Below are 14,728 nucleotides of genomic sequence, written 5' to 3'. Positions count from 1 at the left end.
TGACAGTGAGTGCCAAGTTTTGAATACCAAATAGATATTGTTGATGTGTGAATGTGGGAAGTTGTGCTCCATTTGCTCATATGACTTGTGTCAGTAGTTCAGAACGAGTTGTTTTTGCAGCTTAGTTTTGATCCATTATTATTATTTTTTTTTTAACACAGTGAAGAAAGTTTTGAGTTCTGAATGTACATGCTTTCGGAATACAATGAACTGTTATTTCGAAAGGTCAATGAAAAGTTGATTTCTTATTATATGACCCATTAAAAACGCAGCAATCCCTGAGAAAATGTTTGTGCTGTTGTCTCCCACTCGCACCCATTATAACATACGCTTTCATTGCATGACTCAATGGAACATTCAGGTCATTTTCAATCTAAAGTTTACGCACAATGCTATAAGTGCTTCAACAAAAAATACAATAACTGTAAATGCATTTCCCATTCGTTCATCCACATAGATGGATGAGCCAGACACCCAATGTGCCACAGACAGACATTAAGTTGACTATAATCTAAGCCATTCTTTTAAAGACACAACCAGAGATATCGACAAAGGAATCTTCTGTAAAATGAGCAATAAAAACAGATGCCCAGTCACATTTATCATTCTGTATCTGGTAAGTGAGAATTCAGCACTGCCCAAAGCAACAGATGGGCTGCATGTCCTCCAGCTCAAAGAGAAGAAAAAAAAAACTTATAATACGTCAAAAAACTTTGTTTTAATTGCAAGCTCGCCTCTTCCCACACAATCTCCGCGCTCGCATAACAGGATGACTTCAGCATCATGGCAGCAGACCCCATGGTCAAATTAAACGGGTCGTTTAGAAGGAAGAGTGTCTTGCTGAATATCAATTAGCTGCAGCTGAATAATTAAGAAGAGCAATGTTTTTAATTAGCCGAGTGCTGCAGAGATTGAACTAGCGTGGAATGTACCGACATAACAGGTAAAAGCATGTGCTGCGTCAGGGAGATATTTTAAAAATGACTCTTTCTTCCTATTTCAATCCATCTACAGTACCTCCATTCACTGATCTGTCATCTGCTTTCCAACGCAAAGTACAGTGACGTTTCGGCAGCTCAACTCGGGTCCGGAAGGTTCGTGCCTTCCCTCATCTCGACTTGAGGTGAACATGGTCTTAATGAAGCGGAAAAAATGCTCGCAAGCAGAGACCAACGCATGAGACAACAAATCAAAGCTCTTTGTTAAAAATGGCGTCTCTTTCACTATGACCTTCGACAGCAGAACCAAACAAGGTCAGAGTTACTCAGGCCCCGGCATCCATCACAAGAAACTCAGTTGCCAGAACAAACTCTGGAGTTCACACGTCCAGCAGGCACAGGTTGAAGGTCAAATGTCGGGTCACAGCCAGCCTGTTAAGATCTAATTGGCACTGAGAAGAACAGGAATAAAAGTTATAATGAGAGAGCATAAAAGTGTAAGTTGGAAGAAAAACGTGCAGGTTAGAAACCGAGAGTTTCCAAAAATATGATGATTAATATCATGGCGAAACTGTTTCGGGAAGCTCAGTGCAGATAAAACATCAACATACCTTTAACAAGGTCGATTTATGCATGGCAAATAAGGTAGTCCTTCAGATTTCGCACAGTTTCAAGCGAACCATTTTTCTCTACGGAACGATCCTTCGCCCCCTTGAGATCACATCCTGCTAAAAGGTGTCTGGGAAGCTGGTGTATTACCCAGCAGTCTGTGCTGCTATGACAGGAAGGGTCAGTGGATAATTGAGAGGGATGCTGAACAGAGGTCAGAGGTCATTCTTGCGTAGGCAGGAGTTGACGGCCCCCTGTGTAGGTCTGGACATGTCCTCCACTGAGACACAATGGGGGAAAAAAAATTAACTGTCCTGGCAGAGTCTGGGCCTCATTTTCTGTGAGCAAAGATCAAATTAGCGGTCAACCAGAAGGCCTGTCCTATACTATTAAAGGGACCAGATACAAAGATTTCCCAAAATGACTTGGTGGCCTATATCCAAGACCCCACTCTACGAATGTCTTGGTACTCTGACACCATGATCGATCCAATGCCCTAAAACACAGAGCATGTACACGCTTCTCTGTCCACCTGTCAAGAAGTATCTCCATCCGATCCATATGAATTGACAAAGTCACCCCATATGCTCACAGACAGATTTATCAAAATCAGTGTCTGGTCTTGGAATATTGTCATTTAAATATTGTGTATTCTAATCTCAAATATTGCCAATTTATATCTGTTACTTGTTTAATGCAAGTACCTTTCCTAAGGTCATCAGATCACCAAATATAATCAAATACGGCCACTTTGAGTGGTTAAAATTGTTAACATTGTAGATGTGTAAGGCCTGTATCTAAAATATTATTTTTCTCCCACCGTGCAAAACCCACATCAACGCCCCTGTTCATACGTAAAACTACATTTTATAATAAATATGTTTGCATATGTTTTTTCAATAATGTTTTTCAGCATAAACAGCCAGGTCAAATTTTTTTTTACATGAATTACATGAACGTAATGTGACATATTGCATAGCCACGTGCTAGATTTACCCTTGCTGTAAAAATGAAGGACAGAGAAAACAGTTGGTAACAAGGTGTTTCTAATATGTGGGATGCCTTAATATTAATGAATACAATTTGTTTTGTTTGTTTAAAAAGTACTATATATAACTGTAATTATATACTATATAGAACTGTAACTGACTGTATTGATTAGTATTAGCAGTAGTAAAAATACGTATGTATACATAAGAAATTATTTAAACAGTAAATATAGTTTAAATAAATTTTATGACATTTAACATTGAAATCATTAAAAATGAATTATATTAAGACGGCCCCTTTTTGCCGTTCAGACCAATTAGTCACGTGAACAAGCTTACAAAAATGTTGAACGTGGACACAAAATTTGGTGGTGTGAACGTACTCTCATTTTTTCATATGCTGAATGGCTGTGTGTCAATGATGTTTAGAGCCCATGTCACTGTCTGTGCCAGGCCAGCTGCCAGTCTACGGGTCAAAAGTGGACCAACCTGATCACAAAGTTTGATTAATTGCTGATCAGCAGCCCGAGGTATTAACTGATGGCTAAAGCACTTTTCAGCTCGTGTTATCTCTGCTGAGGCCATATGGGGAAAACCATGGGGAAATCAAATCATCAGTCACGTTCATGGAGAACAGTCTCTAAGGAGGGCTAAGCCATCTATTATCAGACGAATAAAGAGGAGAGAGACACCCCTGTAGAAAGAGAGGAGCAGAGGTAGACAATAGAGAGGAGATCCAGGACAAAACAAAAGAGTGTTCCTCTCTTATTATCTAACTAGAGGACGCACGAAAGGACCCAAAAGGCAGAACAATTGCCTTTGGAATAAAGTTCTCCCTCATGGGAACAAGGGAACAAATAAGAGGTGAAAGAGAAAGGGATAGACACAAAGAGCGAGAGAGAGGGTCAAGGTAAACCTGAGATACATAATTGAGAGAAAAAGAAAGAGAAGTGTGGCTGCCCTTCAGACATGCAGTTGACTTTGGACTTCATGCTGATGGTGACCGCATGACTTTTGTGTGTATGACCTTAGTCAGGCGGTACTGTAACGAAATGGAGCTGTTTACATATTCATGTCCGCTGGGGCCTTCTGGGTAAAGGAGGGCTGCCCTTGGTATCTCCCAGTCAACTTTATTTCCATGGCAGTTCAAGGTGAGCCTTGTTTGACCATTTCTGTCTACAATACAATTGCAATGATGAGAGAGATGTTTGTCTTTTAATATGCCGCCTCTATGGTTTATTTTTTTTAAGAAGAAAGGACTTGAATAACCACAATATCATTTTTTTTTTTTTTCAAGCACCTTGCTGCAAAACAAAACAAGTCACACAGAAACAAGCGAACCAAAAAGCAAAAAAAAAAAACAAACAAAACAAAAACAAAAATGAAACAGAAAAACGAAACAATACAAAAACAAAATGCAAAACAAAACACAAACCAAACCAAACAAAAGAAAAAGGCCATAACAAAACCGAACATCTGCTTTAGTTTTGGTTAACTAAAATGCATACTTTTAACCATAAAAAAAAAAAAAAAACATTACAGCTACCATACAACACTAAACTAAAACACTCACAACTTGAACAAAATAAAAATAATTATTCTGAGAGATACACTTTCACACACAAAAACTGGGAGTGAAAATTTAGATTGTGCTAAAAGATTCTAGCGCAGATCTGTGACCGATGGCAGGACAGTAACTCCCACGTGGCCGCTCTCGGTGCTCACATCTTCCCAATTAAAAGGCAGATAAACAGCAAGGCTGTGCTCTCACCACACTCTCAGCAATTATCAGCGTGCCTCAATTCACTGTGGAAAGTGTTGTCTTCATTTGCAAAAACATGTTTTTTTTTAACTGTTTTCCTAATGCAGATGACATGGAAACAAAATGAAACGGAGGCAGCTGGTAGCAGCAAGTCCACAAAGAATGAATCAAGGGTGAATAAAGCCAATGTCAATATGGGCATTAGTGGAAATCTAATTATAGTATTTGTCCATCTGGAGAAACCTCATGAACTGGTCCATTCGCATCCGGGTACAGCCCTTTTTACTCAAAGACACATGTTCAATCATGTTTACTATGTAAATTTAGGAAGGGATAATGTACAGTCGGTCGGTCGTTATCGCAAAATGAACCCAGACGGCGGAACAGGGGTCTTAAATCACCCTGAAAGGGTTTATTTAGCTATAATGACCGTCTGACTGTACATTATCCTCTTTATTAAAAGTCTACTTACCAAATAAATGAATAAATAAATAGACTTGAAATATCGATTCGAGTTATTTAATTACACTGGGAAAAAAAAGAGACTGTGTAGTAGAAAGAAAAAAAAAAGCTCTGTGGTCTTTAGAAAAAAATTTTTATGCACAGGATTCCAAAACTGACTAATCAGAAACAACTATTTTGGAAACGTGTATAACAGTTTAACTACTAAAGATACTTCGATCCCAGCGTCCTTCACCTCAGCGCAAAGTCAAATTACACCTTTATTCATTGTACAGCTCACAATGCTTCGGGCAAAATGTAATTGCAAATCTACGCCCGTAATGAAGTGTTATAATCAAGGATTAGGGTGGCGGATAAGGATAAGGAAAGCCCAGATCACAACAAGCTCCACTCCACTCATTTCAGTCTTTCTGGAGCTCTGCTACCTTTGCAGAGAAAGTGATTTTTTTCCCCCTCATTTTAGATAACTGGGGAAAGTCAGTTTCAAGATTTAAAATGAGGTCTAAAAATAGCAGTGTTTTCAAATACCTTCTCTCTCTAGAGGCATGGCTACATGCAGAAACCCTCCTGTTGCCTTTTGGGCTGTAAATTGACTTCACAAGCTGCTCTGTCAGAAAGCAGCTTTCCTGACACCTGCTGCCATCCATCAATCCAACCCTGGCCGAAGCTCGTGGAAACGGGCGGCCGGCTGAGCCAATTAGCTGCCGGGGTGAGCGCCGGGCACCGATGCCAACCGGAGACCCAGCCAATTAGGGCCAGTTTCAGAACACTGGCACTGCATGTGGGCAGCAAAGGCTACAGAACTCAGTGAACAAGAGGGAATCAGCAGGGAGTCCAAGCCTAGAAGGAGACGAGGGAAAACAGACACAGAAACGCGCACACACACAAAGCGGGACTGTACGTTACACACCTAATTTACTGAAACTGAAACCAACCATCCAAACACCCACACATTCACATGCTCAACATACACGGTTAGTCTTAGATTACCATAAATACGAAAAAAATTAATAAATAAATATGCAAGCCTACCTCACTGCAGTGGCATAACATCATTTTGAAGTCACAAATTGAATCCATTGTTAGTTTGCATGTACTGCCATTACAAAGCCATTTGATATAATGGTGGTGGGGGAACATGTTACATGCTGACTAATCAGACAGCTTTTTCCAAGTAATACAAATTAATTAATGAATAAACTGTTTATTTATTCATAGACTATTTATCTGTTTATGAAAACTCAAAATAAAGTAGGTTACTGATGCTAAATTAAGTACCACGCATAATCTTTATTTAAAAAAAAAAATGCAAACATGTACATGCATCTTGCTCACATGTAATCTTTTTGTATTCAGCACAAACAGTGCTACAATAATAGTATTATTGTAGCACTGTTTGTGCTGAATACAAAAAGATTACAAGTTGGCCAATAGTATAAGTAGCTGAAATAAGCACAAATATCAGGGAATGGTAAAACAATTTAGGGTTAAAATAATGTATATAAAAAGTTAATAAATCATTTAATAAAATAACTTTTATTTACATCATTTCTTCAAATTATTCTCTGCATAAGCTTGCACCTTAATTATAAATATTTTTAAGAATCAGAAACGTTGTAGACATTCACGAGTCTGTAGTTTTTCCAGAGCATTGAATCTGCCCACTATTTGCATGAAGAAAAATGTCTCTCAAGTTCTTTGGTTTCGCAGCATGTTTTAATTCATCCCCATAGTGGTTATGAGATGTTGAGATCAACTTAGGACAACTGAGAGACTTTTACGGCTCCAAAAAAGGATGCAAACGGTCATTGATGCTAAACGATACAAAACAAACTTAAGAACCAATGTTGTTTAAACTTTTAAACAGGATTAGATAGTGTAAATCGAGTTATTTTATCTTATGGAATACATGTACACATCTGCTATCTATATAATTGGTTGAAAATCTTATAGATCCTGGAAAGGTTATGGAAACTTTTAAGAAACCCCAACCTGTATGCATACTAACACATTTCCGTTTATAATGCAGATCACACACACACACCACCCCGCCCCACTTAAGACTAAAGCTGAAGAAAACTCATTTCTCAGACCTCTTGAGCAAGGTAAAGAGGGGGAAACATTTTTTCCCTCCCCAAATACCACCTACTAGTACATCCAATTCAAAAACCAGCAAGTTCTCTTTAATACCTGGGAAATTAAATTGTGGGGTATTATCAGTCAGGGCCAGTCAGCTGTATCTAAAATGAAACAGCATTTGAAGCACGCAGATTTGCAAGGGGGACGCTTGCTAAGGCTGGCGCTATTTGAAGGCCGCCAAAAAGAAGAGAGGAAGAAAAAAAGAGAGCGAGCGAGAAAGAGAGAGAGGTTGGGGAAGGGGACATTTGTACTCTAGAAATACAAGCTTAACTGAAGTGGCGTCTGCAGACCATCCAACCATCAAATAAAAACATCTGCAGACTCTAATAGGTTGAGCTGATTGTAGAAGTCGAAAACTCGATTTGAGATCAGAGGGGGGAAAAGCTTTTTAAAAAAAAAAAAAAAGTCCAGCCATAGTTCAAACTATCAACTGATATTAAAGTAATACTGTTTGTTAAAAGTGCAGTTACATAAAATGATTCAGATCATATGCATTCACATGAAATGAAGACTCGGTTCAGTAGTCAAAAAATAATTACAGTAATCAATAAAAAAAACTAATTAATCATGACTAATTGTAAATGAAACCGTTTAAAGTAGTCACACCATTAAGTGTACTAAATATACTGAGCGCACATGAAACAATTACCACAAGAATTTTATTTCTTTCTTTTAAAGGATGATAATTATTTTAACTGTGGCTTAAGTGTTAGTTAAGTGATGAATATTTTGGCACGAGAGCTTTACACAATCAGATAACTGCTAAACACTTTCGGGTGACTGCAAAAACAACAATCCCTGGTGATTTGCAGGGTGAGGAAATGTCAGGCATTTTATGCTTTCTCAGGCGCACATTTCAGGAGCTTTTGCAAGACTGTCTGTTCTTTTGTCTCAACAAATCACGTCGCCAGCCATCGAATCAGTTGCATCGGTCACTGAGTTGGAGATTGATGACTCTGCGTTTGATTGAAATGTTCGCCCCAGGGTTTGCCAGTGTCTGAATGAAATGATATGCGTTGTGATTGATTGGCTGTCCTGAAAGATCGCTTGAGGGCCAGAGTCAGTGAAACCCAAACACTACCAGACTTGACGAGTTTATTAATGTCTAGAATCGCTGACAGCATGTATGGTCGAAGAGATACACGAGAACTTTTCATCACGGTGCAGGAATCACAAAATGTCATTGCAAACATCTACAATGAGCAAGTTCGATATACTCAACAAGTCTACAGAAAAAATGACACTCTAGTTGGGAGTCCAAGGAAAAACAAGCGATTTTAAGGGTAAAATAACATCCATTCTTGCGTTCACCCAACAAGCTGACGGACAAAAATCCAGAACCGCAAAATAAGAGGGCTTACCACATAAGTGTACATTGCAAGAACTTTTAAAAGCTAGCAGAAGTCAGGGTCTTTCGGGCTGAAAATAACAGAGATTTGTTACTAAGCTGGTGTGCTTGGAGGAAAATGATTCATGGTTTCAGGTAGAGTCAGCGCTTTGTTTGAGGAGAAGGAGAGCCATCGGAACAGCGACCTCAGAGCTCTTGGCTTGGGCGAGAAAATTGGAGAGGCTAATTTGGACGTGCGAAGACCGTTCCCGGAGAATGCAGCTGGCGCTTACACTCAGCACTCAGCTATTGTACGTGACAAACAGTGTTTGAAGTCCAGAGCACGGTGTGAATTCTGATGAGAGTGGGATCGATATCTCCTTGAACGAGGAGTGGAAAAATAAAATGCTCATAGAGCAGCACTGGTCAGCTTAATAGTTCACAACCTTTGAAATACAAGCTGTGTTTCTCAGGCATTAGGCTCCAGTCGTCTCTGAGAAGCAAGTCCTGGAAATGTGGTTTTCATTTGGTTGCCAAAATCAATTTTTAAAACAATATTTTGAATATTCACATTAACCACAATGACAAAATTACACAACTTTGTGATGCATACACAATTAAGTTTCCAATAGACTGTATCATTAGATTTGTTTCAATTGGTTTCAATTTAGTAAATAAAGAATATGAGAATAACTGCATTATGGTTGGTAATAACAGTGCTGCATTCTGTGCTTTCATTTAGCTGAAGCTTTTATCCAAAGCGACTTACAATTGCTATATATGTTAGAGGTCGCATGCCTCTGGAGCAACTAGGGGTTAAGTTTCTTGCTCAGGGACACATTGGTGTCTCACAGTGGATTCGAGTTCGGGTCTCTCACACCAAAGGCATGGGTCTTATCCACTGCGCCAACACCACCAATTTGTAATGTGTATATATGTATATAATGAAAGTAGTATTAATGTTTCAATGTGTATATGTACATCAAGCACACATTAAGAAAATCTAAATTTACAGTATTTATAATATTCAATTTTTTGTTACTTTCTGTTCATCAAAGAATCCCAAAAATGTTCAGTTTTTCATTTCAGTATAAGTTTTCACAATAATAATAATAAATAGTAAAAAATATAAACTACTGTACAAAAGCTTAAGATCACGAACACTTTTTTAAAAATAAATTAATACATTTATTCAGCAAGCACATTAATTTGATCAAAATTGACAAATACATTTTATGATGTCACAAAAAATATATCAATTTAAAATAAATGTTACTTTAAATAAAAAAAAGAATAATATTGTGAAATATTAAGACACTGTACTTTTGATAAATAAAATTATAAATACATTTAAGAAAATTAGTCTTGGTAAACATAAGTTACTTCTTTTAAAAACATCACAAAAAAACTCAATGACTCTGCACTTTTGAATGGTAGTGTATTTGTAAATTATTTAATTATATAAAAATATCATTAAAATACTGTAAATCAATGCAAATATCTAATAAACACATACAAACATATATAATAACGTTTTTTTTCTGAATACAAGTTACTATCAAAATCCAAAAGCAAACCATCAAGATGTTTAGGGCCCAATAGAGTTCTAAAGACAAAGTCAAGGAAATCCTGCTGTCTATACGACCTGCCTCTGCTTAGACGGCTCCAACCCAAGAGAACACGACTAATACCGTAAGAACCCAGTGGCCCGTGTAAATGTCCCATGAGTGAGCGTGTACACCGCCTGGCTAATGCATTTGTAAAGCAAACTGCAGAAACCCTGAAGTGTGGCACTGCGCCTCTGACTCGCAGTGAGAACGCATTTCAAAAGCCTGATTGATGTTTAATGATTGAACGCCTTGCAGTCAGGCAGAAACACGCTCAGAGGAAGGAGCTAGGACAAAGGACTTAACAAATCATCTTTGAAAGGTCCATCTATTCAAAGTGTGCTGAGAGCAGCAGAACCATGTACTACCCCAGCAAGGACTTTCAAACACTTATTGATGTTTTGGAGGCAATTTAAACTCATTTCAATTTCCAATTACTAACAGGTTGAAAATTACTTTGTGATAAAAGAATAATGTATTGATCAACTCACTATATCTTGTGCGTGTGTCATGTTTATTAAACATAGTCTCACTCTGTTGATGTGTGAATCAAATTTTTTTTTTAATTCAGCAATGAGGTCATTTACGTGCAAAAATTATTGACCTACACATGCTGCTAAGCAAAAAGACATCCAGCCATAACTTGGAATCCGAAAATTGTTGGATGGGAAAAACAACAAGTGTGAAGGCCTCTAGAAAGTCCCATTTGTAGTTGGAAACCGTGAGATTACAATGAAAGTGTGGCAGGTTAGTCTCCAGCCTTTCACAGGGAAAAAATCATTTCAAGGAGGAAAAAAAAAACGAAATAAAAAGAAAAGAGTTTTATGATAGCACTGTCAGAACAGATGATTACATGAGAAAAAGCGGCATGAATCTGGCGATAACCCTTCAAATTCTATTAAAGAAGCTCTGCTCAAAGAAGAACTCCAAATTGAGAGGGATGAAATGTGTGTGATGATGTCCGTGAGTGAAAATTTTCTGTTAAGAGAAAAAGACAAGAACCTGTCCACCTAATTTTCCTCTGTGTGTGTGTGTGTGTGTATGTTCCGTTCATACTGAAAGGAAAAGACCTATTTCAAGACATCTAGTTTTCCTCATTGATCCATATTATTTATTTACACCTACACGTCTATTTCCTGAATCCTTGATGAGCAGTGAAAAGTGCAAAACACTCAAGGCCAAATACTTAACACATGATTAAAGCATCACAGTACTGTATACAAGCAACTATTTACTGACCTGAATTATTGTGCAACATTTTACAGTTTTACAGATCCTAAGAAGTCTTGCATAGACAGACCTCTGAACTGAACATCCAAAATAGTCCACAAATGAGCTTATTCTGGCCAAGAAACATTGGTTTTGACAGGAAGCAATCACATGATTGACATAATCTGTTAATTAATCTGTAATAATCTGTAATATTTGTTTAATATTTTTATTGTCAACAGAAGACACCAAAATTGGGGGGGGGGGGATTATCAACTAGAATTTTTATATCATATTAAATGATAGATAAATTGCACTAGATATGCAATATTTTAATTATTTAATTAAATTAGATTAGATTTGATTGTAATATAGTATAGTCAATGTAGGCGTCCCGTATTCGGGATGGGGTGACAGTTAACAGGTTAAAATAGGTAAAACATGGTGGAAAATATAGAGCTCTATCATACACCCGCGCAATGCGATGCAAGGTTGAAGCAAAGTTGACTTTGCTTATTACACACAGGGATGCGCATCACACAAACATGCCAAATATGAAAAACAAAGGGATTACAGTGTAAAAGAATATTATTGTGTAGGCTACATAAATATAAAAAAATTATATAATGGACAGTCATTGCGTGTATTAGAATTAGGCTACCTATTTGTGTTTATTAATCTACCTATTCTAGTGTTCCTGTAGCTCTGTAGCTGATCGGTTTCTATGCTTGAAAAGCATTCAGCTTTTCTGCCAACAAATTCCGCCATGTAATAGCGATCCTCCATCGCGCGAGCGCATCTCGCTCTTAGAGGGAATGGGAGATGATACTCTGATTGGTTTATTGAATGTTACACCCATTACTTTTTAAGAGAATAGGGACAATGCATTCCAGAAACGGACCGTTTTTTCATCATTAAAATAGCAAAAGTGGATTTGGACACGCCCTGAGCGCACCTGCGCCGTGCGCTTTACACTTTGCGTTGAGATCGTTAAAATAGGGCCCATAGTCTTTTCTGTTCAACCAAAAATGCAAAATATGCTGATATTTTTAGAGAGATAACTAAGAAAACGAAAATTAATTTACAGTTTTACTTCTGGATATCAAACTGAAGTATATTAAACAAAACTACCTACAAAAGTAGACCCACAATATCTGAAAGGACACCACAGAGACAGATTCCATATCTGACAGTCTGACTCTTGATAAACCCATAATATTGAGTAACACTCATAAACCAGCAATTTGTTACTCGAGTATGCTTCAATATTGAGTCCCAACTGCTGGTGATTTTGTGTGTATTATGCTGTATTGCAGTGGGTAGGGATTGAATTAGAATGGATTGTTTCTTTGGGCAGCTGGGATCCATATTTGTGTTTGTTTCAGCTACAGTTGGTCAGTTTAAAATCGAGACGTGGTCTAAAATCTTTCAAAGAGCAAATGCAGAAATGAAACCACAATGAAGTAAACATTCTTGCACTCAAAGAGCCCCAAGCCGCCCCCTCATCCTTACATTGTTTAGATTTACCCATCGTTCCCAATGACGCTTTCCCGATTCTCCCTCAACACACACCTTCCTTCCAGCCGTGAATTACAGCACATCTCACCCTCATCCCAAAAATGATTCATTTTTCTATTACAGAGATGACTGTGTGAAATGAGCTATGTAATCAATACCATACGTTTGTAAACAGCTCCAGTTCTCCGGGGAACCTCTTTTTTTTTTTTTTTACTTCATGCTCAAATAATCTTTGCCCTGTCAAAAGCAATGGAGGGGCCCCACGTCTTACAATGTGTTTACAAGGGCAATTTAGCCACCTGCAAATAAAACTACCTTTACCTCTAGTGTGTGTGTGCACAGTATTTCTTTTGGATTGGCATAGAAGATATAACGTTTATCAATAAAGACGTTCATGAATATTTTTCTATGCATGTGCAACACTTTGTTGCCCCTACGTAATCTTTTTTATGTGTGATAGTGTATTAATATCTTGTTTGGATTGAATTAGATAGACAAGTGGAATAAGGTCACGACCAAGTCACAACCTCTCTTTACAGCTGCCCAGTTCGGGAAGAAAAAATGGCATTCAAACTCTTGATTGTGTGTTTTAAAAGGCCAGTTCACTTCAAATGAAAAGTATATCATTTACTCTCCCTCATGTCAAATGAACACAACAGGAGATGATTTGATGAATGTTCACACTGCCCTCTTTTGTAAGTTAATTATGTCACACTTCTAATTTTTGGATAAACTATTTTATGGGTTCTACGTAAGCTACGCAAGTAAGCTACAACAGCTTAAAAAAAGGTTTACGTAAACAAACACTTTATTTCTTATTTGAATTCACGACAACTGTCATTCTTAGGATTCTCATAAACATAGAAAGCATGGACGCATCCGAGACTTTCAAATGTGTGGGAAAAGTCATGCAAATGAACTAATCTTTATAGGTGTTTTTATAATTAAATCCTGAAAAATTGCTATTTGTGAGTGAGCAAATAAATAAATAAATAAAGCAACAGCAACTTGAAAAGTCCTTTACATTTAATGGTAACAAAAAGTATAAACACTGAAAAATACTTCTGGAATTATGGGATTTGAATTAATTTAGTATTTATCTGTTTTTATTATTATTTGAATACACTGTGACTACTAGTTTCTGTAAATTAAAGTAGTAAGAGTAACTTTGTCAATAGAACGGAAGTACCAGAATTATCTTGGGAGGCCTTAAAATAATGTCTTTGAGAAAGAAGGGCTAAAATATGTCATGCTATATTTTCAATAAAGTGTTTCCATCGCTCTCAGTGCCAGGATGAATCAGTGCCAGGCTAAATTTACATTCAACGACTTCCTGTGATGCAACATTTTTTAAAGAGCGGAGGTCTATGCCTGAAAGGAAAATTCAGCTAAAGCAGCAAAAATTAGATTTTTTTTGGCATAGCCAACTCAAATCTGTCTTTTATAAACTGAAAAGCAAAAAAAAAAAAAAACACTAATGCATACAAATTCATTTATCATTCAGAGAGCTTTCTGTTCGCTCTTTCTACAATGGCAGTTGCTCTCTTATGTCTCTTGACTGGATATTGACATAACTGAACAAAGAGGTCAGATGTCATCACTTTTGGTACAGTCCTAAAGATTCAAAAATCGGATTTATGTGCAGTGTGAACAAAGCCTAAGTACTTAGCTGTTTACAACACAGACAGACTCATGCAGTTCAGTGTTTGGGAGTTTACTCACATATATCTGAGCTTGCAGTCTTTCATCCTCGGTTGTGATTCTTTCTCTCAGTATGGCTTTCTTGATGCTCTGCTCTTTCTCTAATGCAAGGATCCTGCTCACCTCGTCCTTTACCTGGGCTTGAGCTTCTGCCTGGGCCTCAGCATGAGCCTGGGACTTTTCTTTTTCCAGCCTAAATGTAAAGTAGCACAGAATACAGAAAACTTCAGATCTTCAGTCAGCGTTAACGCTATTCAAACGGCTTCAATTTAAAATGAAACCATTTGGTTTTATAACATATGAAACATATTAGGAATGTCAAAATCACCAGTAGTTCAAATATTATTAAGTCAAGTCAAGTCCAGTCAAGTCCAGTCAAGTCCAGTCAAGTCCAGTCAAGTCAAGTCAAGTCAAGTTAAGTTCAGTTAAGTTAAGTTCAGTTAAATTAAAAGTCTTCCAGAAACCAA

At 37.5% G+C, this 14,728-nt stretch overlaps 1 protein-coding gene across 3 annotated transcripts in view; it reads right to left on the bottom strand.

Moving 5' to 3' along the window:
- chchd3a (coiled-coil-helix-coiled-coil-helix domain containing 3a) overlaps positions 1-14,728 on the bottom strand; it is a 58,763-nt gene that overhangs the window by 25,420 nt on the left and 18,615 nt on the right. For all 3 annotated transcript variants that reach the window (XM_052554771.1, XM_052554767.1, XM_052554770.1), the window contains one exon: positions 14,283-14,454. In XM_052554771.1, coding sequence (XP_052410731.1) covers positions 14,283-14,454 — 172 coding nt within the window. The remainder of the gene's footprint in view (positions 1-14,282; positions 14,455-14,728) is intronic.

This window comes from Carassius gibelio, chromosome B4, assembly GCF_023724105.1.
Source record: "Carassius gibelio isolate Cgi1373 ecotype wild population from Czech Republic chromosome B4, carGib1.2-hapl.c, whole genome shotgun sequence".
In the NCBI taxonomy this organism is placed as follows: Eukaryota; Metazoa; Chordata; class Actinopteri; order Cypriniformes; family Cyprinidae; genus Carassius; species Carassius gibelio.
This window is presented reverse-complemented; position numbering and strand designations above follow the sequence as displayed.